Source organism: Hemiscyllium ocellatum, chromosome 35 (assembly GCF_020745735.1).
Source record: "Hemiscyllium ocellatum isolate sHemOce1 chromosome 35, sHemOce1.pat.X.cur, whole genome shotgun sequence".
NCBI classification, from domain to species: Eukaryota; Metazoa; Chordata; class Chondrichthyes; order Orectolobiformes; family Hemiscylliidae; genus Hemiscyllium; species Hemiscyllium ocellatum.
The window spans coordinates 4,391,326-4,414,453 of NC_083435.1; the positions used below are offsets into that span (position 1 = coordinate 4,391,326).

Consider the following 23,128-nt stretch of genomic DNA (forward strand, 5'->3'; position numbering starts at 1 on the left):
AGCACTATTTACCTGGGTGGCAACTTTCAGAGATCTGTGAACATGGACACCAAGATCCCTCTGCTCATCCACACTACCAAGTATCCGACCATTAGCCCAGTACCCCATCTTCTTGTTACTCTTACCAAAGTGAATCACTTCACACTTACCTACATTGAACTCCATCTGCCACCTCTCAGCCCAGCTCTGCAGCTTATCTATATCCCGCTGTAACCTGCCACATCCTTCCTCACTGTCAACAACTCCACCGACTTTCGTATCATCCGCAAACTTGCTCACTCAACCTTCTAGCCCCTCCTCCAGGTCATTTATAAAAATGACAAACAGCAATGGTCCCAAAACAGATCCTTGCGGAACACCGCTGGTAACTGCACTCCAAGATGAAACTTTACCATCAACTACTACCCTCTGTCTTCTTCCAGCCAGCCAATTCCTAATCCAAACCTCCAACTCACCCTCAATGCCATACCTCCATATTTTTTGCATTAGCCTACCATGGGGAACCTTATCAAACCCCTTACTAAAATCCATATACACCACATCTACTGCTTTACCCTCGTCCACCTCCTTAGTCACCTTCTCAAAGAATTCAATAAGGTTTGTGAGGCACGACCGGCCCTTCACAAAACCATGCTGACTATCCTTGATCACATTATTCCTATCCAGATGTTCAGAAATCCTATCCCTTACAATTCTCTCTAAGACTTTGCCCACAACAGAAGTGAGGCTCACCGGCCTATAGTTACTAGGGTTATCTCTATTCTCCTTCTTGAACAAGGGGACCACATTTGCTATCCTCCAGTCTTCTGGCACTATTCCTGTTGACAATGAGGACATAAAAATCAAGGCCAATGACTCTGCAATCTCCTCCCTTGCTTCCCAGAGAATCCTATGATAAACGCCATCAGGCCCAGGGGACTTATCTATTTTCACCCTTTCCAGAATTTCCAACACCTCTTCCGTACATATCTCAAGGCCATCCATTCTAATTAATTGTGACTCAATATTCACATCGGCAACAATGTCCTGTTCCTGAGTGAATATTGACGAAAAGTATTCATTCAGTGTCTCCCCAATTTCTTCAGCCTCCACACGCAACTTCCCACTACTATCCTTGACTGGACCTATTCCTACCCTAGTCATCCTTTTATTCCTGACATACCTATAGAAAGCCTTTGGGTTTTCCCTAATCCTACCAACCAAGGACTTTTCATGTCCCCTCCTTGCTGCTCTTAACTCTCTCTTTAGATCCTTCCTGGCTACCTTATAACTCTCAATCGCCCCAATTGAACCTTCACACCTCATCTTTACATAGGCCGCCCTCTTCCCTTTAACAAGGGATTCCAATTCCTTATTAAACCACGGCTCCCTCACACGACCCTTTCCTCCCTGCCTGACAGGTATATACTTATCAAGGACACTCAGTAGTTGCTCCTTGAACAAGCTCCACATATCGATTGTGCCCTTCCCTTGAAGCCTACTTTTCCAAGCCACGCATCCTAAGTCATGCCTCACTGCATCATAATTTCCCTGCCCCCAGCTGTAACTCTTGCCCTGCAGTGCACACTTATCCCTCTCCATCACTAGAGTAAAAGTCACCGAGTTGTGGTCACTGTCCCCAAAGTGCTCACCTACCTCCAATTCTAACACCTGGCCTGGTTTGTTACCCAGAACCAAATCCAGTATGGCCTCACCTCTTGTTGGCCTGTCTACATATTGTGTCAGGAAACCCTCCTGCACACATTGGACAAACACCGACCTATCTAACGTACTCGAGCTATAGCTTTCCCAGTCAATATCTGGAAAGTTAAAGTCCCCCATAACAACCACCCTATTACTTTCACTCTTCTCCTGAATCATCCTTGCAATCCTTTCTTCTACATCTCTGGGACTATTGGGAGGCCTGTAGAAAACTCCTAACAGGGTGACCTCACCTTTCCTATTTCTAACCTCAGCCCAAACTACCTCAGATGGCGAGCCTTCATCCATCGTCCTTTCCACCGTTGTAATAATATCCTTGACAAGCAATGCCACACCTCCCCCTCTTTTACCCCCACCTCTGACCCTACTAAAACATTTAAACCCTGGAACCTGCAACAGCCAATCCTGTCTCTGTTCTACCCATGTCTCCGTAATAGCCACAACATCGAAATCCCAGGTACGGACCCACGCTGCAAGTTCACCTACCTTATTTCGTATACTTCTCGCATTGAAGTATACACACTTCAAGCCACCTTCCTGTTTACAGGCACCCTCCTTCGAGATTGATGCCTTGTTCCTAACCTCCCTACACTCCAGGTCCTGCACCCTAACACTACAGTCCAGGTTCCCATGCCCCTGCAGAGTTAGTTTAACCCCCCCAAAGAGCACTAGCAAACCTCCCCCCAAGGATACTGGTACCCCTCAGGTTCAGGTGGAGACCATCCTGTTTATAGAGGTCCCACCTTCCCCAGAAAGAACCCCAGTTGTCCAGAAACCGGAATCCCTCCCTCCTGCACCATCCCTGTAGCCACGCATTTAATTGTTCTCTCTCCCTATTCCTCGACTCTCTATCACGTGGCACGGGTAACAAACCAGAGACAACAACTCTGTTTGTTCTAACTCTGAGCTTCCAACCTAGCTCCCTGAAAGCCTGTCTGACATCCTCATCCCTCTTCCTACCTATGTCGTTGGTGCCAAAGTGGACCACGACTTCGGGCTGCTCCCCCTCCCCCTTAAGGACCCGGAAAACACGATCAGAGACATCACGTACCCTTGCACCTGGGAGGCAACATACCAAACATGAATCTCTCGCCCCCGCAAAACCGCCTATCTGTGCCCCGAACCATCCAGTCTCCAATAACTAATGCTCTGCTCTTCTCCACCCTTCCCTTCTGAGCAACGGGGATAGGCTCCGTGCCAGAGGCCTGAACCCCATTGCTTACCCACGGTAAGTCTCCCCCCCACAAGTATCCAAAACGGTATACTTGTTCTTGAGGGGAACGGCCGCAGGGGGTCTCTGCACTGACTGCTCCCTCCCAGTCCCCCTCACTGTCACCCATCTGTCTGCAAGCTTTGGAGTTACTACTTCCCTAAAGCTCTGATCTATGACCCCCTCTGCCTCCCGAATGATTCTAAGTTCATCCAACTCCAGCTCCAGTTCCCTAACACGGTCTTGGAGGAGCTGGAGATGGGTGCACTTCCCGCAAGTGTAATCAGCAGGGACGACCATGGCATCCCTCACCTCATACATGTTGCAAGAGATGTGGGCACACGGCAGTGAGAGGTGTGGGCACACGGCAGTGAGAGGTGTGGGCACACGGCAGGTCTCTCTCTCTCTCTCTTACACACACATAGAGCCAGACACACACAGACACAGAGACACACAGACAGAGACACAAGGAGTCAAGCACACACACAAAAACACAGACACACACACACACACACACAGATAGAGACACACTGTCAGATGGCACTCCCCTCCCTGGTACCTACCTTCAGCATGAGGTGGACAGTGCAGCGGTCCGAAGCGATGACCATGGCACATCCGTCTGGGCACTCCTCGTTCACCAGGAAGGTCACCGACTTGGAAGAGGACAATGTCTGGATGTAGGAGGAGAATGGGTTCAGCTGGGCAGCTGTGCCCTCATCCGAACACGAGAGGTAACCTGCGGGCAAAGGGTCACACAAGGAAATGAGCACCTTGGCAGAACAAAGAACTGGGCATCGATACAGAGTTTGTCTCAACCACTCCCTGAACATACCTCAGGGTGAAAGGAAGGATCTTAAATCACAAACAAACACAATGAGAGTGGCTGGAGAGACTCAGCAGGTCTGGAAGCATCTATGGAGAGAGAGTGAGAGTGAGTGACACAGTCAACGCTCCCAGTCCAAAGTGACTCTTCTCTAGCAGTGCTGATCCGAAGATATTCCGAGGAAAAGTCGCATGGGAGCCAAAACGTTAACTCTGCTTTCTCTCTCCAAAGAACCTGCCAGACCTGCTGAGTTCCTCCAGCAATCCTCTCTGCCTTTGTTTTGAGATTCCCAGCATCCTGGGTTTTACTGGAGAATTTTATGGAGCGCTGTGACCCGCTGTACTTCGGGAAATGCAGCGGCTCACTTGTGCGCAAGATCCCCCTCCCTCAACAAAGGAAGCTGCTGATCGAGTGAAGCAGCAGCTCAGGAGGACCCCGTTTCTGACCGGGAGGGGGTTTAAATGTGCAACTTGCTCCCACAGAGAGCCTGGCTGAGGCAATGATCAGCAATGTGTTGGATCAGATGGGTAAGGAAGATCCCGGTGAGGGGTCTTGATGGGGAGCACGTGGAAAGGGTTTTTTCCCCTGGTGGAAAAATCTAGAACAGGGTCAGGGGCTGGCAAAACGGGGTGGCAGAGTGGCTGGCACTGCTGTCTCTCAGCGCCAGGGACCCAGTTCGATCCCACCCTCGGGCTACCATGTGGAGTTTGCATAGGTTTCCTTTGGGTGCTCCGGTTTCCTCCCACAGTCTAAAGATGTGCAGGTTAGGGTGGATTGGCCGTGCTAAACATCCATGTGGGGTGTCAGGGATGGCATGAGTCTGAATGAGAGGGTCAGTGCAGTGTAGACTTGATGGGCCAAATGGCCTCTTTCTGCACTGCAGGGATTCTCGGACTGTGCTTTCTCACGGATCCAGTGGGTAGGGGAAGCAACTGAGAAGCGAGTCAACTTACAATCAGCTTTAGTCTTGGTGAGGTTGTAGTCTGCACGGAGGGATCGGATGGCCCGGATAATGGTCATGACAAACTCCACAGAGCGGTCCAGCTCCTCGTTCCTCCAACAGTACTGCAGAAAGACAGGCAGCTCATCTCAACGCTGCTCAGAAGGAATCTCAAAGCTCAGCCGCACCTTTCTCTCACACTCTAATCTCTGGCTTCTCAGGTCCAAACTCCGCACCCCCCTCAAAACTGCCTAAATGTCACTCCAGCTCAATGAACTCTCTCTGCACCCTCAGTAACGTTCCCGGCAATATTACTGACAGCCAGTGACCCCGGAGACCCCTGCACCCTCAGTAACGTTCCCGGCAATATTACTGACAGCCAGTGACCCCGGAGATTCACTGATATCACTAAACCCGCCGCTGACTTTCCCAACAACTAGTGACCAGAAACACAACTGAACTCACCTCAGTTTTATTTTAAATAGGGGTGTCACTGGCCAGGCCAGTGTTTATTGCCCATCCCTAATTGCCCAGAGGGCAGTTAAGATTCACCCACCACGTTGCAGTGGGTCTGGAGTCACGTGTGGGTCAGACCAGGGAAGGACAACAGTTTCCTTCCCTGTAGGAGATTAGTGAATCAGATGAGTTTTTCCGACAATAGATTCCTAGTTATGATGAGACTTTTAATTCCAGAGATTTATTGAATACAAATTCCACCATCTGCTGGGGTGGGATTCAAACCCAGGTCCCCAGAACATGACCTGGGTCCTGGGTTCAGAGTCCAGCAGTAATACTATTAGGCCATCATCTTCCCCCGAGTAGGGAATAGAAATCTCCATGGGAAAATGCTACTGCTACAACAGCAGGGCCAGAGGCTAGGAATACTGCGGTGAGTAACTCCCCTCCTGACTTCCCAAAACCGATCCCACCAACTACAAGGCACAAGGCAGGAGGGTGAGGGAATACTCCCCACTTGCCCCGAAGGGGGACGGCCCCAACAACATTCAAGAAGCTCAACACCATCCAGGGACAAAGCAGCTCCCATTTGATTGGCACCACCATCCCCAAACATCCCCTCCTTCCACCCCCCCCGACACTCAGTAACAGCAGTGTGTACCATCTACAAGATACCCTGCAGAAACTCCCCAAACATCCCCTCCTTCCACCCCCCCGACACTCAGTAACAGCAGTGTGTACCATCTACAAGATACCCTGCAGAAACTCCCCAAACATCCCCTCCCTCCACCCCCCGACACTCAGTAACAGCAGTGTGTACCATCTACAAGATACCCTGCAGAAACTCACCAAACATCCCCTCCCTCCACCCCCCGACACTCAGTAACAGCAGTGTGTACCATCTACAAGATACCCTGCAGAAACTCCCCAAACATCCCCTCCTTCCACCCCCCCCGACACTCAGTAACAGCAGTGTGTACCAGCTATAAGATACCCAGCAGAAACTCACCAAAGACCCTCAGGCAGCACCTTCCAAACCCATGGCCACTTCCATCCAGAAGGACAAGGGGCAGCAGATCCATGGGAACACCACCCCCTGCAAGTTCCCCTCCGAGCCCCTCCCCATCCCGATTGGAAATATATCAGCCGTTCCTTCAGTGTGGCTGGGTCCCAATCCTGGAATTCCCTCCCTAATGGGCATTGTGGGTCTACCCACAGCACATGGACTGCAGCGGTTCAAGAAGGCAGCTCACCCCCACCTTCTCAAGGGGGGCAACTGGGGAGAGGGGGGGCAGTAAATGCAGCTCACCCCACCTTCTCAAGGGGGGCAACTGGGGAGAGGGGGGGCAGTAAATGCAGCTCACCCCCACCTTCTCAAGGGGGGGCAACTAGGGACAGGGGCAGGAAATGCAGCTCACTCCCACCTTCTCAAGGGGGGGGGGCAACTAAAGACAGGGCAGTTAATGCAGCATCCAGCCAATGACACCCACACTCACTGAACACTCACTGAACAAATTAGGAAAAAAACCTAACCAATCTTCACTCTGTTTCAGGAATCAAACCTACACCTCCCTTACACCCTTCACCTCTTCCCCAGCTTCTTCAACTTTCCTGATCTCCCACAATCCTGTACATCGCTTGGTTTTACTGTTCCTTTTGCTGTACATCATTCACAAGCAGGCTGTACTGTGGAATCTAACGCCGAGCTTCTCTAAATAAATTCCTACAGGCAGAACATTCAGAGACAGAGGCAAATAGAGAGAGATGGGCTGAGAGACAGGCAGAGAGACAGGCAGAGAGACATACAGACAGAAAGAGAGACGGACAGAGAGCAACGGATGAAGAAAGGAGGGTCAGAGGTGAAGAGTGACAGAAAGGCATCAAGGCAGACACACACGCGCGCGCGCGCACACACACACACACAGAGTCAGAGACTCACACACACTGGTACAGATACACACACACACACACACACACACACAGAAGCACAGGCAGGTACAGACACACACACAGATACAGACTCACGTACCTCTTCCGATTCCGGGTATGGAGTCACACTAATGCTCGGAGGGTCCTGAGCCGATCGCCGTGGTAACCTCTGGTACAGTTCCTCGGTTACGAAGGGCATGAAAGGGCTGAGGAGGCGAAGGCCTGTGTCCAGGCAGGTGTACAGCACGTTCTGGGCCACGCTCACTGCTTCCTCATCGGTACCAACAAACACAGGCTTCAGGCATTCCTGACGGGGCGGGATGGGAGTTTGGCGGAGCAGACAGAGAAGGGACATTGACTCGCCATCCACTCAGCATTCCAGGGAAAGTCGCGATTGACAGCAAGTTCCAGCACTACCTATTGCCAATGGCCTTGCCTCAGGCAAAGCATGCTGCTCTCCAGTATCCGCAGTCCTCACTTTCCTCATAGCCCACACACCCAAACACCACCAGACAGAGTCCCTGACAGCCAAGGATACCATATACATGGGAACCCCACCCCCTGCAAGTTCCCCTCCGAGCCCCTCCCCATCCCGACTTGGAAATATATCGGCCGTTCCTTCAGTGTGGCTGGGTCCCAATCCTGGAATTCCCTCCCTAAGGGACATTGTGGGTCTACCCACAGCACATGGACTGCAGTGGTTCAAGAAGGCAGCTCACCCCCACCTTCTCAAGGGGGGCAACTAGGGACAGGGGCAGTAAATGCAGCTCACTCCCACCTTCTCAAGGGGGCAACTAGGAACAGGGGTAATAAATGCTGACCCTGCCAGTGATGCCCATGTCCCATAAATGAATAAGATCAGAAGACGGAGATAAGGACCGGGGACTGAGTGCTTGGGGAAGGATACCATTCTGAGGAAGGTCTGAAAGCAGGAGAGTTGGGGGGGGGGGGGGGGGGGGGGGGGGGGGGGGGGGGAAGAGAGCGCAGAGAGAGGAGTGCAGAGGCTGCAGACAGAGCGGCGGAGCTAGCCAGGGACTGCAGGTGGGTATGGGCAGTCCAGGGAAACTGCAGCCTGCAGGACTCACATGGAGTGTCCCCCATTGATTGGTCAGAGTCCCATAGGCAGCTGCGATGTGTGGCTGGGCTGAGGGAACTGGCCAGGGTGGACTGCTTTCCTGAGAGCCAGCATGGACTGTCCGGCTGGGAAAACTCGAATACGCCCTTGGCAGACGGTGCAATACAGCGTTGGGGTCATAGTGGGCTCACCAGGTAAACGTCACACAGCTCATACAGCCAGAAGTTGTAGACAGCAGTGGTTACAGCCGGGAAGTCATACAGCCCAAAGCCAGTGTTACACAGCTCGACCGCATGGCTCAGACGACTCAGGACCCAGCCATCGATCAGGCTCCCTCGCGATGCATCCTACAGGGTGGCAGAAACACAATGACAGCCAAGTTACAGCACAGACAGTGGCCATTCAGCCCCTAGCCAAGCCAGGCGTCCTGCAAGCTCCCCCCTTCCCAATGTTCCGTCAATCAAACCCCGAGAGCTGGAGTTGGATGTTCCAACCGTCACCCACCTCACCTTGCGCTTCAATGGGAGCAGATAAAATCCAACTTCAATCGATTCCTCCTACTACCCCAGGTCCACCAAATGCCTCTGGTATCTAAACATTTCCTGTCTTGAATGTACCTAATCATTACTCGAGGAGTTCCAGGATTTCCTTGTAGATGGTACACACTGCTGTTACTGAGTGTCGGGGGGTGGAGGGAGGGGATGTTTGGGGAGTTTCTGCAGGGTATCTTGTAGATGGTACACACTGCTGTTACTGAGTGTCGGGGGGTGGAGGGAGGGGATGTTTGGGGAGTTTCTGCAGGGTATCTTGTAGATGGTACACACTGCTGTTACTGAGTGTCGGGGGGTGGAGGGAGGGGATGTTTGGGGAGTTTCTGCAGGGTATCTTGTAGATGGTACACACTGCTGTTACTGAGTGTCGGGGGGTGGAGGGAGGGGATGTTTGGGGAGTTTCTGCAGGGTATCTTGTAGCTGGTACACACTGCTGTTACTGAGTGTCGGGGGGGTGGAGGGAGGGGATGTTTGGGGAGTTTCTGCAGGGTATCTTGTTGCTGGTACACGCTGCTGTTACTGAGTGTCGGGGGGTGGAGGGAGGGGATGTTTGTGGATGTGGTGCCAATCACGAGGGGGCTGTTTTGTCCCTGGATGGTGTTGAGCTCCTTGAGTGTTGTTGGAGCTGCCCCCATTCACCCTCCTGACTTGTGCCTTGCAGATGGTGGGACAGGTTTTGGTGGGAGTCAGGAGGGGAGTTACTCAGTGCAGGATTCCCAGCCCCTGAATTGCTCTTGTATTTAAATGATGAGTCCATTTGAGTTTCTGGTCAATGGTAATACCCAGGATGTTGATAGTGGGGGATTCAGTGATGGTGAGGCCATTGAATGTCAAGGGCTGGTGGTCAGATTGGATTCGTAATAGAGACAGTCATGGCCTGATATCTTGTTGCTGTTTACTTGTTACTGGTCAGCCCAAGCCTGGATATTGTCCAGATCTTGTTGGATTTGGACCCGGACTGCTTCAGTAGGTGAGGAGTGATGAATGGTGCTGAACATTGTGTGATCATTGGTGACCATCCCCACCTCTGACCTGATGGTGGAGGGGCGGTCACTGGTGAAGCAGCTGAAAACGGTTGGGCCTTGGACACTCCCCTGAGGGACTCCTGCAGAGATATCCTGGAGTTGGGGTGATCCTAGAGCCATATGGTCCTACTGAACGGTGGAATGGGATTAAAGTCAATGGTTGACATGTGTTGATTCCTCTCTTGCTCCTAACACCTTTCAAGACTTCAGGTAGGTGATCAGCATTTTGCAGCCTATCGAGTGTTGGTTTGCAGCCATTGCTGGAGGAAATAAACCAGCAACTAGTGCTCCTGCAAGATCCCGCGGGATAAAGGACCCTCAGCTCTTTCTGCGATGAGGGGCGAGGTCCGTTATAAGACTCCCAGCTCACTGGGGAGACTGGAATCGAGGCACATTCCGCTCATGGAGAGTTTATGGACTCCTCAGTCTCAACAGCTCTCAGCCCGTGTCACAGATGCTCCCTGATCTATTTACTCCAACAACTAACAGCCACCAAGTGTTCCTCCTCATCTTAAAGAGAGTGACAAACTAATGCAATCCACCGGATGTTAACAAAGGACTTGGTGCAGGAACCTCAGGCAAGAATTAACCTCGGCCGATCTTCGAGAGGATTGATTTTCCGGTGATCGGAGCTGGCAGCTGGAATGCCTCCTGTCTTCCAGCTGCCTCAGTGCTGCACTGGGAACATCCAGGTATCCTTACCCACCAGCTCGGTAATTACATTGTTTCAGTGTCGTACAGACCCTCTGGCCCAACCCGTCCATGCCGACTAGATATCCTAGATTAACCTAGTCCCACCTGCCAGCGCCCGGCCCATATCCCTCCAAACCCTTCCTATTCACATACCCATCCAGATGCCTTTTAAATGCTGTAATTGTACCAGCCTCCTCCACATCTTCTGGCAGCTCATTCCACACACGTACCACCCTCTGTGTGACAAAGTTGCCCTTTGTTCCTTTTTATATTTTCCCCCTCTCACCCCAAACCTTTGCTCCCTAATTTTGGACACCCCGACCCCAGGGAAAAGACAATTCACCCTGTCCATGCCCCTCATGATTTTGTAAACCTCTATGAAGGTCACCCCTCAGCCTCCGACACTCCAGGGAAAACAGCCCCAGCCTCTCCCTTTAGCTCAAATCCTCCAACCCTGGCAACATCCTTGAAAATCTTTTCTGAACCCTTTCAAGTTGCACAACATCTTTCCGATAGGAAGGAGACCAGAATTGAATGCCCTCCATGGGTGGGTGGGTGGGAAGCAAAGGGTCTTCCTGTGCCCCCCCTACCTCGGCCGGTCGTCCTACCTGGGCACGGCCCTCTGGTTTGAAGTTCTCCCCAAGACCACGGATGGCGAACTTGGTGGCGTTCCACAGCTTGTTGCAGAAGTGGCGGTACCCCAGGATGCGGTTCACGTCCAGGTTGATATCTCGGCCTGTGGGGATTGGGGGAGGGGTGGGAGAGATGGACAGGAACGTTCCTAAACCGGCCACCGAATCGTAGGTGTCAACCTCAGCCCGACGCGGGGGGCAGAGAGAATCGGGAAAGGAAAACTGTCCCGCGGCAGTAAACCATCACGAGGTGGTCCCCGGGAATGGCAATTAAAACCCATTGTTCACCCTGAACCAACAACAGTGCCATTCCGGAGAGTGAGTGGTATTTACCATCCACTTGTGGGCCAGACCAGCCTGGTCTGCCCACCCCCCCCCCCCAGCTCCACGGAAGGAGGTGGCAATACATGTGAGGTTGGCACAGCCTCGATGCTGTCAGGGAGGGAGATGAAAGCAGGGCAGAGTTATCCAGCACGGAAACACACCCTTCTGTCCAGCTCTCCACAATCCCACCTGCCTGCTCCTGGACTTTCCAAACCTTCCCCATTCACGTCCTTATCCAAACATCGTTTAAACATCCACCACTTCCCCAGGAAGGTGATTCCATACGCGAACCACCCTGTGTATAAACATTTCCCCAACAGGTCTTCGTTCAATCTCTCTCCTCTTATCTTAAAAATGTGCCCCATAGTCTTGAAGTCCCCCATCTGAGGGATAAGACACCTACCACTAACTCTATCTGTGCCTCTCATTACTTTAAAAGGTGGCTTCTCAACCCCCTACGCCCTAGTGAAAAAAGTCCCAGCCTATAACTCAAACCCTCCATACCCGGCAACATCCTGGTAAATCAGTGCTGAACCCTCTCCACCTTAATGATATCCTTCCTTTGGGTCAGAATTCGGCTCGCTGAAAGAAGACTGAGGGTGGTGGTTGATGGGAAATGTTCATCCTGGAGTTCAATTACTCCTGGTGTACGGCATGGATCTGTTTTGGGGCCACAGCTGTTTGTCATTTTTATAAATGGTCTGGAGGGTGTAGAAGGATGGATCAGTAAATGTGCAGATGACAACAAGGTCGGTGGAGTTGTGGATAGTGCTGAAGGATGTTGTACGTGACAGAGGGACATAGGTAAGCTGCAGAGCTGGGCTGAGAGGTGGCAAATGGTGGTTAATGCTGAAAGGTGTGAGGTGATTCACTTTGGAAGGAGTAACAGGAATGCAGAGTACTGGGCTAATGGTAAGATTCTTGGTAATGTAGATGAACAGAGAGTTCTTGGTGGCCATGTGCATAGATCCCTGAAAGTTGCCACCCAGATTGATAGGATGTTAAGAAGGCGTACAGTGTGTTAGCTTTTATTGGTCGAGAGATTGAGTTTCAGAACCACGAGGTCATGCTGCAGCTGTACAAAACTCTGGTGTGGCTGCACTTGGAGTATTGCGGACGGTTCTGGTCACTGCATTGTAGGAAGGAGGTGGAAGCTTTGGAAAGGGTTCAGAGGAGATTTACCGGGATGTTGCCTGGTCTGGAGGGAAGGTCTTATGGGGAAAGGCTGAGGGATCTGAGGCTGTTTTCGTTACAGAGAAGGTTGAGAGGTGACTTAATAGAGACATACAAGATAATCAGAGGGCTAGATACAGTGGACAGTGAGAGCCTTTTCTCTTGGATGATGATGACTAGCATGAGGGGACATAGCTATAAATTGAGGGGTGATAAGTATAGGACAAATGTCAGAGGTAGTTTCATTTCTCAGACAGTAGTAGGGGCGTGGAATGCACTATCTGCAACAGTGGTAGACTCGCCAAGTTTAAGGGCATTTAAATGGTTATTGGATGGGCATATGGGTGAAAATGGAATAGTGTAGGTTAGATGGCTTTCAGATTGGTTCCATATGTTGGCCCAACATCGAGGACTGAAGACCCTGTACTGCGCTGGAATGTTCTGTGTTCCTCCGACTGGGTGACCAAAACTGGACACTAATCCAGAAGAGGCCTCACCAATGTCCTGTACAGCTTCAACATAAGTTCTCATGAAGAACTTAGAGAAAGATGAATCATCGGTGATTAGAGGAGGTGGTTAAGGATAACATCAAACCGAAAGAAATCTGTAAAGATTAGTGGTCAGTTGGGAGATTGCTAGTTCATAACATCAGCCTAAAGGAGGACTTTAAATAAAGGGACAAATGTCAGAAAGCTAGTTAGAGATATAAAAACTAATAGTAAGAGTTTCTACAAGTATACAGTTGCCAGCATGTGTCTTTTTTTTTTGTAAAACTCAGTTTTTGCACCCAGTAACCATGCTGGAATCAGCTGCCTCACTCCCAAATAACCAAGTCACTGCTACGTTACAGGAAAGACCCAAACGGAAATGGGAAAACTGATGGAGCTGAAAAATTCCATGTCGCATTACCTTGGGACGTGTAGGCACATAGAGCAAATCGCAGGGCGTCAGTCCCACATTCGGGAATTCCAACCGGATAATCAGATTTCTGACAGGCAAAACCAAAAGATAAAAGGTGAGATTCAAGTCCTGGATGGTCACACACGAGAGGCAGACTTGCATTTATATAGCTCCTTTCTCTAATCAGCACACCACCCCCCCCCAAATGCTTTACAGCCAATGCAGTTTAGTGACTGCTGTAATGTACAAAATGTTACCCCTGCCAATTTGGACAGAGGAAACTCCCATCACTTTCTACTAATGTGATATCAGCTGACATTGGCCAGAACAAAGAGGGTTACTCCAACTCACTGGTTTGAAAGGATGGCTTTGGGGCCTATGCATCCACCTGAAGGTGGGAGGTAAGAAAGGGCCTGAGTTTAATGTCTGATCTGAACGATGGTATCTCTGACAGTGATACACTCCCTCAGCCCCGCGCTGGGAGGGTCAAACTAAAGGAAGACTTGAACTCAGGACCTCCGGTCTCAGGAGGTGTGAGCGTGCTGACCACGGGCAGAAAACTGTGCACGCGAGGCGTATTAGGTGGCGAGGGAGATGTAACAGTACAACGTCTATAAACGTCACCAGCGAGTTGTTTGGGCGAGTCAGTACACCCTTTCTCTGTTGAACTTCCCCGTAAACGTGCTTATGTTGTTCATTTCCCCACTCCTCGTGGTAGTAAGCTGCACATAGTCTCTGCTCCTGACAGACAGAAGGAGAGAGAGAGAAAGAGAGAGAGTTGTGTAACTCTCCAGTGTCTTTACCTGACCCGCCTTGGCTCGCTCGATCTCGATGGGGTCCAAGTTACTGTCCAGTAGCTGTGCGTGCAGACCCTGTCGAAACACAAACACAAGCAAATAAGCGACTGTGGGCACATGAGGGCTGCCTGCTCTCTGACAAAGCAGGGCCTTAAATAACAGGCCTGATACCTTCAGGTACTAATCACTGTGGTTAGCACTGCTGCCTCACGGTGCCAGGGACCCGGGTTCGATCCCATCCTCGGGTGACTGTGTGGAGTCTGCACATTCTCCCCATGTCAGCCTGGGTCAAGTCCGGGTGCTCCGGTTTCCTCCCACAGTCCAAAGGTGTTTAGGTCAGGGTGGATTGGCCATGGGAAATTGTCCCATAGTGCCCAGGGATGTGCAGGTTAGGGTGGATTGGCCATGGGAAACTGTCCCATAGTGCCCAGGGATGTGTAGGTTAGGGTGGATTGGCCATGGGAAATTGTCCCATAGTGCCCAGGGATGTGCAGGTTAGGGTGGATTGGCCATGGGGAATTATCCCTTAGTGCACAGGGATGTGCAGGTTAGAGTGGATTGGCCATGGGAAATTGTCCTATAGTGTCCAGGGATGTGCACGTTAAGGTGGATTGGCCATGGGAAATTGTCCCATAGTGCCCAGGGATGTGCACGTTAGGGTGGATTGGCCATGGGAAATTGTCCCATAGTGCCCAGGAATGTGCAGGTTAGGGTGGATTGGCCATGGGAAATTGTCCCATAGTGTCCAGGGATGTGCAGGTTAGGGTGGATTGGCCATGGGGAATTGTCCCATAGTGTCCAGGGATGTGCAGGTTAGGGTGGATTGGCCATGGGGAATTGTCCCATAGTGTCCAGGGATGTGCAGGTTAGGGTGGATTGGCCATGGGAAATTGTCCCATAGTGCCCAGGGATGTGCAGGATAGGGTGGATTGGCCATGGGAAATTGTCCCATAGTGCCCAGGGATGTGCAGGTTAGGGTGGATTGGCCATGGGAAATTGTCCCATAGTGCCCAGGGATGTGCAGGTTAGGGTGGATTGGCCATGGGAAATTGTCCCATAGTGCCCAGGGATGTGCAGGTTAGGGTGAATTGGCCACGGGAAATGCAAGGATAAAATGCTAGGGTAGGGGGTTAGGATGCTCTTCGAAGGGTTTGTGTGGACTCAATGGGCTGAATGGCCTGCGTCCACACTGTAGGGATCCTATGATTACAGATCCAGATACAAGGAACAGTTTTGGCACACTGGTGAGCAACAACATCTCTGAATGGCCCAACTGGAAAAACAGGTGAATAAAAATGTACAAACAAATACAAGATGTATAGTGATTGTGTCCTTGTCTCTGAGACAGGAGGTCTGAGTCCAAGGCCCACCCGCTCCAGAGCTTTCTACATTGGAACTGTCTCTGAGGTGGTTGATTGGAGAGTATTTATAAACACACACACACACCCGGTTACTTCCCAATACCCTCCGACGTTTCTATGTGTCAGAGTTAATAATTTTGAAGGTGCAGATCTCTCTGACAGTGTCTCAGTTTGTAACCTGTCGTCACTGGCAAGGGTCTCCCGTCGAAGGCTCATTAGCCCGAGGCGAGGTGCTGGTCATTTGGATCAGTGCGAGGAGAAATCGTTTCATATAGAGAATAGCGGATCTTCGGAATTCTCTGTCTCAGAATCCCCTGGAAGCTCAGTCGTTAAGACAGACAGATGCAGTGACAATGTGGGCAGGGGATCCGTTGAGAAAGTGGAATCCAGAAACACAGGAAATAGTGGCAGCAGGAAAGTAATCTCCTCCTCCCATCGATACGCTCACCTTCCACACCACTATCCTGCTGCCTCCTCAACTATCCATCTGTCCCAGGGATAAATATATGTAACAGCAAAGTATTGACGGCATTCTGCCCTCCCTCCTGTGACATGCTGGGACTTTAAGAGGTGGATTTTGTTCTTTTTTCATTGAAGGGACATTTTAAAGCAGACATGATGAGCAATGTATACAGAGCCACTCGAGTAAACAGCTTGAGATGCCTTGGGACTTTTTAAAAAAGTTGGAACAATAGAAGCAGCCTGGCTGGGCGAGGTCATCTCTGACAGAACCAGGATCTTGAGTTGTGGGTTCCCTTCCTCAGCTTCTGGATTATACGCGAGACAAAATCTGTCTTTCTGAATTTGCCTTTTGCCAAGACTAGACTAGGGCAGATTCCCCACAGTATGGAATAAGCCCTTCAGCCCAACAAGTCCACACCAACCCTCTGAAGAGTAACCCACCCAGACCCATTTCCCCTACCTACAGTAACCACTGACTAATGCAGCTAACACTATGGGCAATTTAGCATGGCCAATTCACCTGACTTACACCAAGGGGTGTGTTTATGGGATGTTACTATTTTGGAACACTTAATTAGTAATAGTTACTGTGTTTACTATTCTGTTAAGTTTTCCAGTTGAGTTTGGTTATTCTAAGTTCCTGTTTCTATGGTTGTATTTTAATTACAGTGTTGAAATAAATAGTGTTTTGCTTAATATTGAATAGTTTGACCAGTCAAATTGCATTTCCCTTAAAAGAAAGAAAAAGTTAGGGTTGAGGCTACCTTCATAAAATATTTTGAGGGACTCTGATCTGGTCCATGACACTCCACCCCAGAGGCAGAGAATTCCAGAGACGCAGAACTCTCCGAGTGAAGGAATTTCCCATCGCTTATCTTTGCTGGATCAGCTGATCAAGACGACCAGATGCACCATTCCTGAAGGAGGGAATCCATTCCTGCTCCTATCACATACAGGAACAGGGCCCGCCATTGGGTGCAGTGAGATCCGCTAACACAGGATGATTCCTCCTGAACACCATTTCATTGAAATACAGTCACATACTTCACCTGGTTTCGTTTCCCCACTGACTGCAAGCAGAAAGAAAACCGACCGAGACGTGAAACAGATGATCAAGTCACTGTCGGTCATTTCACGTTGCCACCCGAGACCAATGCCGTCCCTGCTCCATTCAGTCAGGGTGGCCTCCCATCCCAGAGCAGTAGCTCCTGCCGATGGGCCAGTCCATTTGGTAACCCACTACAGTGAGCAGCCAGCGGGGCTGAGCAAGGAGATAGCCCACATCCTCCAGTAGGGTCTCACCTCCAGCGTGATGCCGAAGATCACATCGAGGGGGTCAATGACGTTGCCGAGAGATTTGCTCATCTTGCGGCCATGAGCATCCCGAACGATGGCATGGAGGTAAACCTGAGGGGATCGGCACAGGAGAGAGACGAGAATCAGTACAACGCAGTCAGACAGCATGGAAACAGACTCCTCGGCTCAACCTGTCTATGTTGACCAGATATCCTAAACTCATCTAGGCCCATTTAACAGCACCTGGCCCATATCCCTCTAAACCCTTCCTATCTTCAGAGGAACCTCAATTATCTGAATATCAATTATCCGAATTTCGGATTATCCGCAGAAGATCTGAAGGTCCTTCAGATGGAAGGATACTTGCCTCTGTTACATTAGAGGTCAGTGTGTCTGTATTACCCTTACTGAAGAACCTGTGAAAACACTCGCAAAAACAAAGGAACACGAGCACCTCAAACATCAACAACTGGATCTTTTTTATCTTAAGTGTTAGCGACACAGCCCTGTGTGGAAGTAACTGCCTTATTCCCGTCACTTTTAAGGGCCGTTCATGAAAAACACAGCAGAGAAAGTGAACCCGTGCGTGAGTGCGTACTTCTGTTTGTCTGCCATGACACTGAGTTCCCAGAAATGGACAAATGCTCCTGTGATTGTAGAAGCTGTTCGGGACCTTGGGTAATGCTGGGGTTTCAAATATTTATGTGACGGTAAGGCCTTAGTCTTTCACAGATTAACCTGCAATTTGCAGAGTGCAAAGATTAGTGTGTTTAAATAGCAGACTCATCAAAATTATAGATTTAAATAAACTCTCCGACAGAGCACAGCAGTAGATCAGTAAGGCTTCCCTTGTTTAACAGCAAATCAATTATTCGAATAATCAATAATCCGAACTAAATAGTGCCTGCCCATCTGGTTCGGATAATCGAGGTTCTTCTGTATATACCTATCAAGGTGCCTTTTAAATGTTGTAATTATACCAGCCTCCCCACCACGTCTTTTGGCAGCTCATTCCATACAGGCACCAGCCTTCAGGTAAAAAAGTTACCCTTCAGATCCCTTTTAAATTTTTCCCCTCTCACCCTAAACCTATGACCTCTGGATCCCCCACGCTGGGGAAACAATCTTGTCTAGTTACCCTATCCGTGCCCCGCATGATTTTAAAAAACTCAAAAAGGTCACCCCCTCAGCCTCCGATGCTCCAGGGAAAAAAAGCCCCAGCCTGTTCAGCCTGTCCCTGTGGCTCAAACCCTCCCAACCCTGGCACCATCCTTGTAAACGTGTTCTGCACCCGTTCAAGTTTCACAACATCTTTCCGTTAGGAGGGAGCGCAAAATTGCACACAATATTCCAAAAGTGGCCTAACCAAGTCCTGCCCAGCTGGAACATGACCTCCCAACTCGTATATTCCACACTCTGACCAACAAAGGTAAACAAGGGGAAGGAGTCACCCACACTGTACAGAGGGCCAGTAACACTGGGCGGTGAGGGGGAAGGAGTCACCCACACTGTACAGAGGGCCAGTAACACTGGGTGGTGAGGGGGAAGGAGTCACCCACACTGTACAGAGGCTCAGTAACACTGGGCGGTGAGGGGGAAGGAGTCACCCACACTGTACAGAGGCTCAGTAACACTGGGCGGTGAGGGGGAAGGAGTCACCCACACTGTACAGAGGACCAGTAACACTGGGCGGTGAGGGGGAAGGAGTCACCCACACTGTACAGAGGCTCAGTAACACTGGGCGGTGAGGGGGAAGGAGTCACCCACACTGTACAGAGGGCCAGTAACACTGGGCGGTGAGGGGGAAGGAGTCACCCACACTGTACAGAGGGCCAGTAACACTGGGCGGTGAGGGGGAAGGAGTCACCCACACTGTACAGAGGGCCAGTAACACTGGGCGGTGAGGGGGAAGGAGTCACCCACACTGTACAGAGGACCAGTAACACTGGGCGGTGAGGGGGAAGGAGTCACCCACACTGTACAGAGGCTCAGTAACACTGGGCGGTGAGGGGGAAGGAGTCACCCACACTGTACAGAGGGCCAGTAACACTGGGCGGTGAGGGGGAAGGAGTCACCCACACTGTACAGAGGCTCAGTAACACTGGGCGGTGAGGGGGAAGGAGTCACCCACACTGTACAGAGGGCCAGTAACACTGGGCCCTGAGGGGGAAGGAGTCACCCACACTGTACAGAGGCTCAGTAACACTGGGCGCTGAGGGGGAAGGAGTCACCTTACCTCCTGGAAAGGTAGCTTCCCGGTCAGCTTTAAGCCCAGCATCACCATCCTGGCCACCCAGAAGAACAGGATGTCGTGGCCCGTCTCCAGCAGTGTGCCTGGGTAGAAGGCTTTCAGGTCCTCAGTCTGCAGGAAGGAAGCTCCAGTTAGTGTTACTCTGCAAACGTGCACACACACACACACACACACACACACACACACACACACACAATTTCAGGCATGGAACATCGATCTGTAATCACACACCGTCTTGGAGTCAGCCCCACCACCTCATCATCACCCCTCACCCTCCGCGGCCCTCTGCTCATCTATCCGTCCCCTTCTCCCTTTTGGAGACAAAATCCTGGAATTCCCTCCCTAAGGGACATTGTGGGTCTGCCCACAGCACATGGACTGCAGCGGTTCAAGAAGGCAGCTCACCCCCACCTTCTCAAGGGGGGCAACTAGGGACAGGGCAGTCCCTAGTTACTGCCCTGTCCCTAGTTGCCCCCCTTGAGAAGGAGGGGGCGAGCTGCATTTACTGCCCTGTCCCTAGTTGCCCCCCCCGAGAAGGTGGGGGCGAGCTGCATTTACTGCCCTATCCCTAGTTGCCCCCCTTGAGGAGGGGGCGAGCTGCATTTACTGCCCTGTCCCTAGTTGTCCCCCTGAGAAGGTGGGGGCGAGCTGCATTTACTGCCCTATCCCTAGTTGCTCCCCTTGAGAAGGAGGGGGCGAGCTGCATTTACTGCCCTATCCCTAGTTGCCCCCCTTGAGAAGGTGGGGGTGAGCTGCATTTACTGCCCTGTCCCTAGTTGCCCCCCTTGAGAAGGTGGGGGGCGAGCTGCATTTACTGCCCTATCCCTAGTTGCCCCCCTTGAGAAGGTGGGGGCGAGCTGCATTTACTGCCCTATCCCTAGTTGCCCCCCTTGAGAAGGTGGGGGTGAGCTGCATTTACTGCCCTGTCCCTAGTTGCCCCCCTTGAGAAGGTGGGGGTGAGCTGCATTTACTGCCCTATCCCTAGTTGCCCCCCTTGAGAAGGTGGGGGTGAGCTGCATTTACTGCCCTGTCCCTAGTTGCCCCCCCTTGAGAAGGTGGGGGCGAGCTGCATTTACTGCCCCTGTCTCTAGTTGCCCCCCTTGAGAAGGAGGGGATGTTTGTGGATGTGGTGCCAATCAAGTGGGGGCTGCGTTGTCCCTGGATGGTGATGAGCTTGAGTGTTGTTGGAGCTGCCCCCATCCGGGGCAAGTGGGGAGTATTCCCTCACCCTCCTGATGTGTGCCTTGTTGATGGTGCGACAGGGCTTTAGAGAGTTGGGGGTGGGGGGCGGGGGGAGGTACTCGCTGCAGGATTCCCAGTCTCTGACCTGCTGTTGTAGCTAATGTGATTGTGTGTCTAACTGAGCAACAGTTTGCCTGTCCATTGAAAGCCCAACACTTCTGAAATAAAGACTGTATCTCCGTCGCCCATCGGAACTGTGCAGTAACTGTGAGCGATTGGTGCACTCCAGAGATTGACCTCCCTGCTCAGAACCAGTTCCCAAATAAAAATAGAAAAGACTCAACAAATATAGAGGGAGAGGGAGACGGGGAGGGGAGACGGGGGGGTGGAGGGGAGACGGGGGGGTGGGGGGAGGAGGGCAGACAGGGGGGAGGAGGAGGGGAGACGGGGGGGGGGAGGAGGACGGGAGACAGGGAGGGAAGAGGGGAGATGGAGTGGTGAGGAAGAGGGGAGATGGGGGGGGCAGAGGGGAGACGGGGGGGGGGGCAGAGGGGAGACGGAGGAGGAGGGGAGACGGTGGGGGAGGAGGGAAGGAGACTCAGAGTTAACGGTCCAGGACGGTGAGCTTCCATCAGGACCGGGTGCAGTTTGATGTTTGGAGTGAGGGTAAAAGGTGGCTCTGTGAGAGGGAGGGGGATGCCAGGGCCTGAAATAACCGATCTGGGGCAGACGTGCTACTGCTTGGTGACAGCTCCCGATATGCACCTTCAATCCCCAATTACACCTCTTATTTCAAAATGTAAACTCACTCACCTCATCTGGCCACCCAAAGATGGAGAATGGGAACAATCCGGAAGAGAACCAGGTATCCAGGACATCCTCATCTGGAAGACAGAGCGTTTGAGCGTGGTAAACACAAGGTCATAGCATCATACACAATGGAAGCAGACCCTTCGGCCCAACCCGTCCATGCTGACCAGATATCCCAACCCAATCTAGTCCCACCTGCCAGCACCCGGCCCATATCCCTCCAAACCCTTCCTATTCGTATACACATCCAAATGCCTCTTAAATGTTGTAATTGTACCAGCCTCCTCCACTTCCTCTGGCAGCTCATTCCATACAAGTACCACCCTCTGTGTGAAAATGTTGCCCCTTTTATATCTTTCCCCTCTCACCCTAAACCTATGCCCTTGAGTTCTGGACTCCCCGGCCCCAGGGAAAAGACCTTGTCTATTTACCCTATCCATGCCCCTCATAATTTTATAAGCCTCCATCTCTGACGCTCCAGGGAAAACAATCCCGGCCTATTCAGTGGCACCACGTTAGCCAGCCTCCAGTCTTCCGGCACCTCACCTGTGACTATCGATGATACAAATATCTCAGCAAGGGGCCCAGCAATCACTTCTCTAGCTTCCCACAGAGTTCTCGGGTACACCTGATCAGGTCCTGGGGATTTATCCACCTTTATGCGAAATATTTGTTCAGTACCTCACCCACCTTCTGTGGTTCCACAGGGAATTGAGATGTTATAAAACCACAAAGGGCAGGCTTAGCAAATCGACCACAACGCTCTGCTCAGAGCTGCACCACACCAGGACAACCGAAGCCATGAGCACCCCAGATCTCCCGTCACACACACACATACCCACTCCCCTCCCCACCCCACCACAGCCAGGCTCCCTGTACCTTGACGGAGCGAGATCTGATCTGGCGAGACGTTAAATTTCCTTGCTGCTTTCTCCCTGGCGATGTCCTCTGTCTGCCCGCTCACCCAGTAATTGCCGTCTGCGTCCTGGGTGGTAAAGGGGTGGGGGTAAACAGATTAAGTCACGGCAACCCTGGTCTGCTTTACAACCAGCCCCCACCCCCACTCCCTTCCTCCCCACCCCCTGGGTTCAATTCCAACCTTGGCTATGGTGACTCAATGGTTAATACAGCTGCCTCACAGCGCCACGGAGTTAAATCCCACCCTCGGGTGACTGACTGTGTGGGGTTTACACATTCTCCCCGTGTCTGCGTGGGTTTCCTCCGGGTGCTCAAGTTTCCTCCCACAATCCAAAGATGTGCAGGTTAGGGTGGATTGGCCATGGGAAATTGTCCCATTGTGTCCAGGGATGTGCAGGTTAGGGTGGATTGGCCGTGGGGAATTGTCCCATTGTGTCCAGGGATGTGCAGGTTAGGGTGGATTGGCCGTGGGGAATTGTCCCATAGTGCCCAGGGATGTGCAGGTTAGGGTGGATTGGCCGTGGGGAATTGTCCCATTGTGTCCAGGGATGTGCAGGTTAGGGTGGATTGGCCGTGGGGAATTGTCCCATAGTGCCCAGGGATGTGCAGGTTAGGGTGG

General features: G+C 51.6%; 1 protein-coding gene across 2 annotated transcripts in view; it reads right to left on the bottom strand.

Annotated features, from left to right (window-relative positions):
• vars1 (valyl-tRNA synthetase 1) overlaps positions 1 to 23,128 on the bottom strand; it is a 67,697-nt gene that overhangs the window by 4,041 nt on the left and 40,528 nt on the right. For both annotated transcript variants that reach the window (XM_060851067.1, XM_060851068.1), the window contains exons 19-29: positions 22,471 to 22,576; positions 21,595 to 21,665; positions 19,585 to 19,710; positions 17,355 to 17,459; positions 14,236 to 14,304; positions 13,442 to 13,520; positions 11,012 to 11,139; positions 8,326 to 8,481; positions 7,160 to 7,366; positions 4,688 to 4,799; positions 3,475 to 3,647 (exon numbers count right to left, since the gene is read on the bottom strand). In XM_060851067.1, the coding sequence (XP_060707050.1) occupies positions 3,475 to 3,647; positions 4,688 to 4,799; positions 7,160 to 7,366; positions 8,326 to 8,481; positions 11,012 to 11,139; positions 13,442 to 13,520; positions 14,236 to 14,304; positions 17,355 to 17,459; positions 19,585 to 19,710; positions 21,595 to 21,665; positions 22,471 to 22,576 (1,332 nt within the window). The remainder of the gene's footprint in view (positions 1 to 3,474; positions 3,648 to 4,687; positions 4,800 to 7,159; positions 7,367 to 8,325; positions 8,482 to 11,011; positions 11,140 to 13,441; positions 13,521 to 14,235; positions 14,305 to 17,354; positions 17,460 to 19,584; positions 19,711 to 21,594; positions 21,666 to 22,470; positions 22,577 to 23,128) is intronic.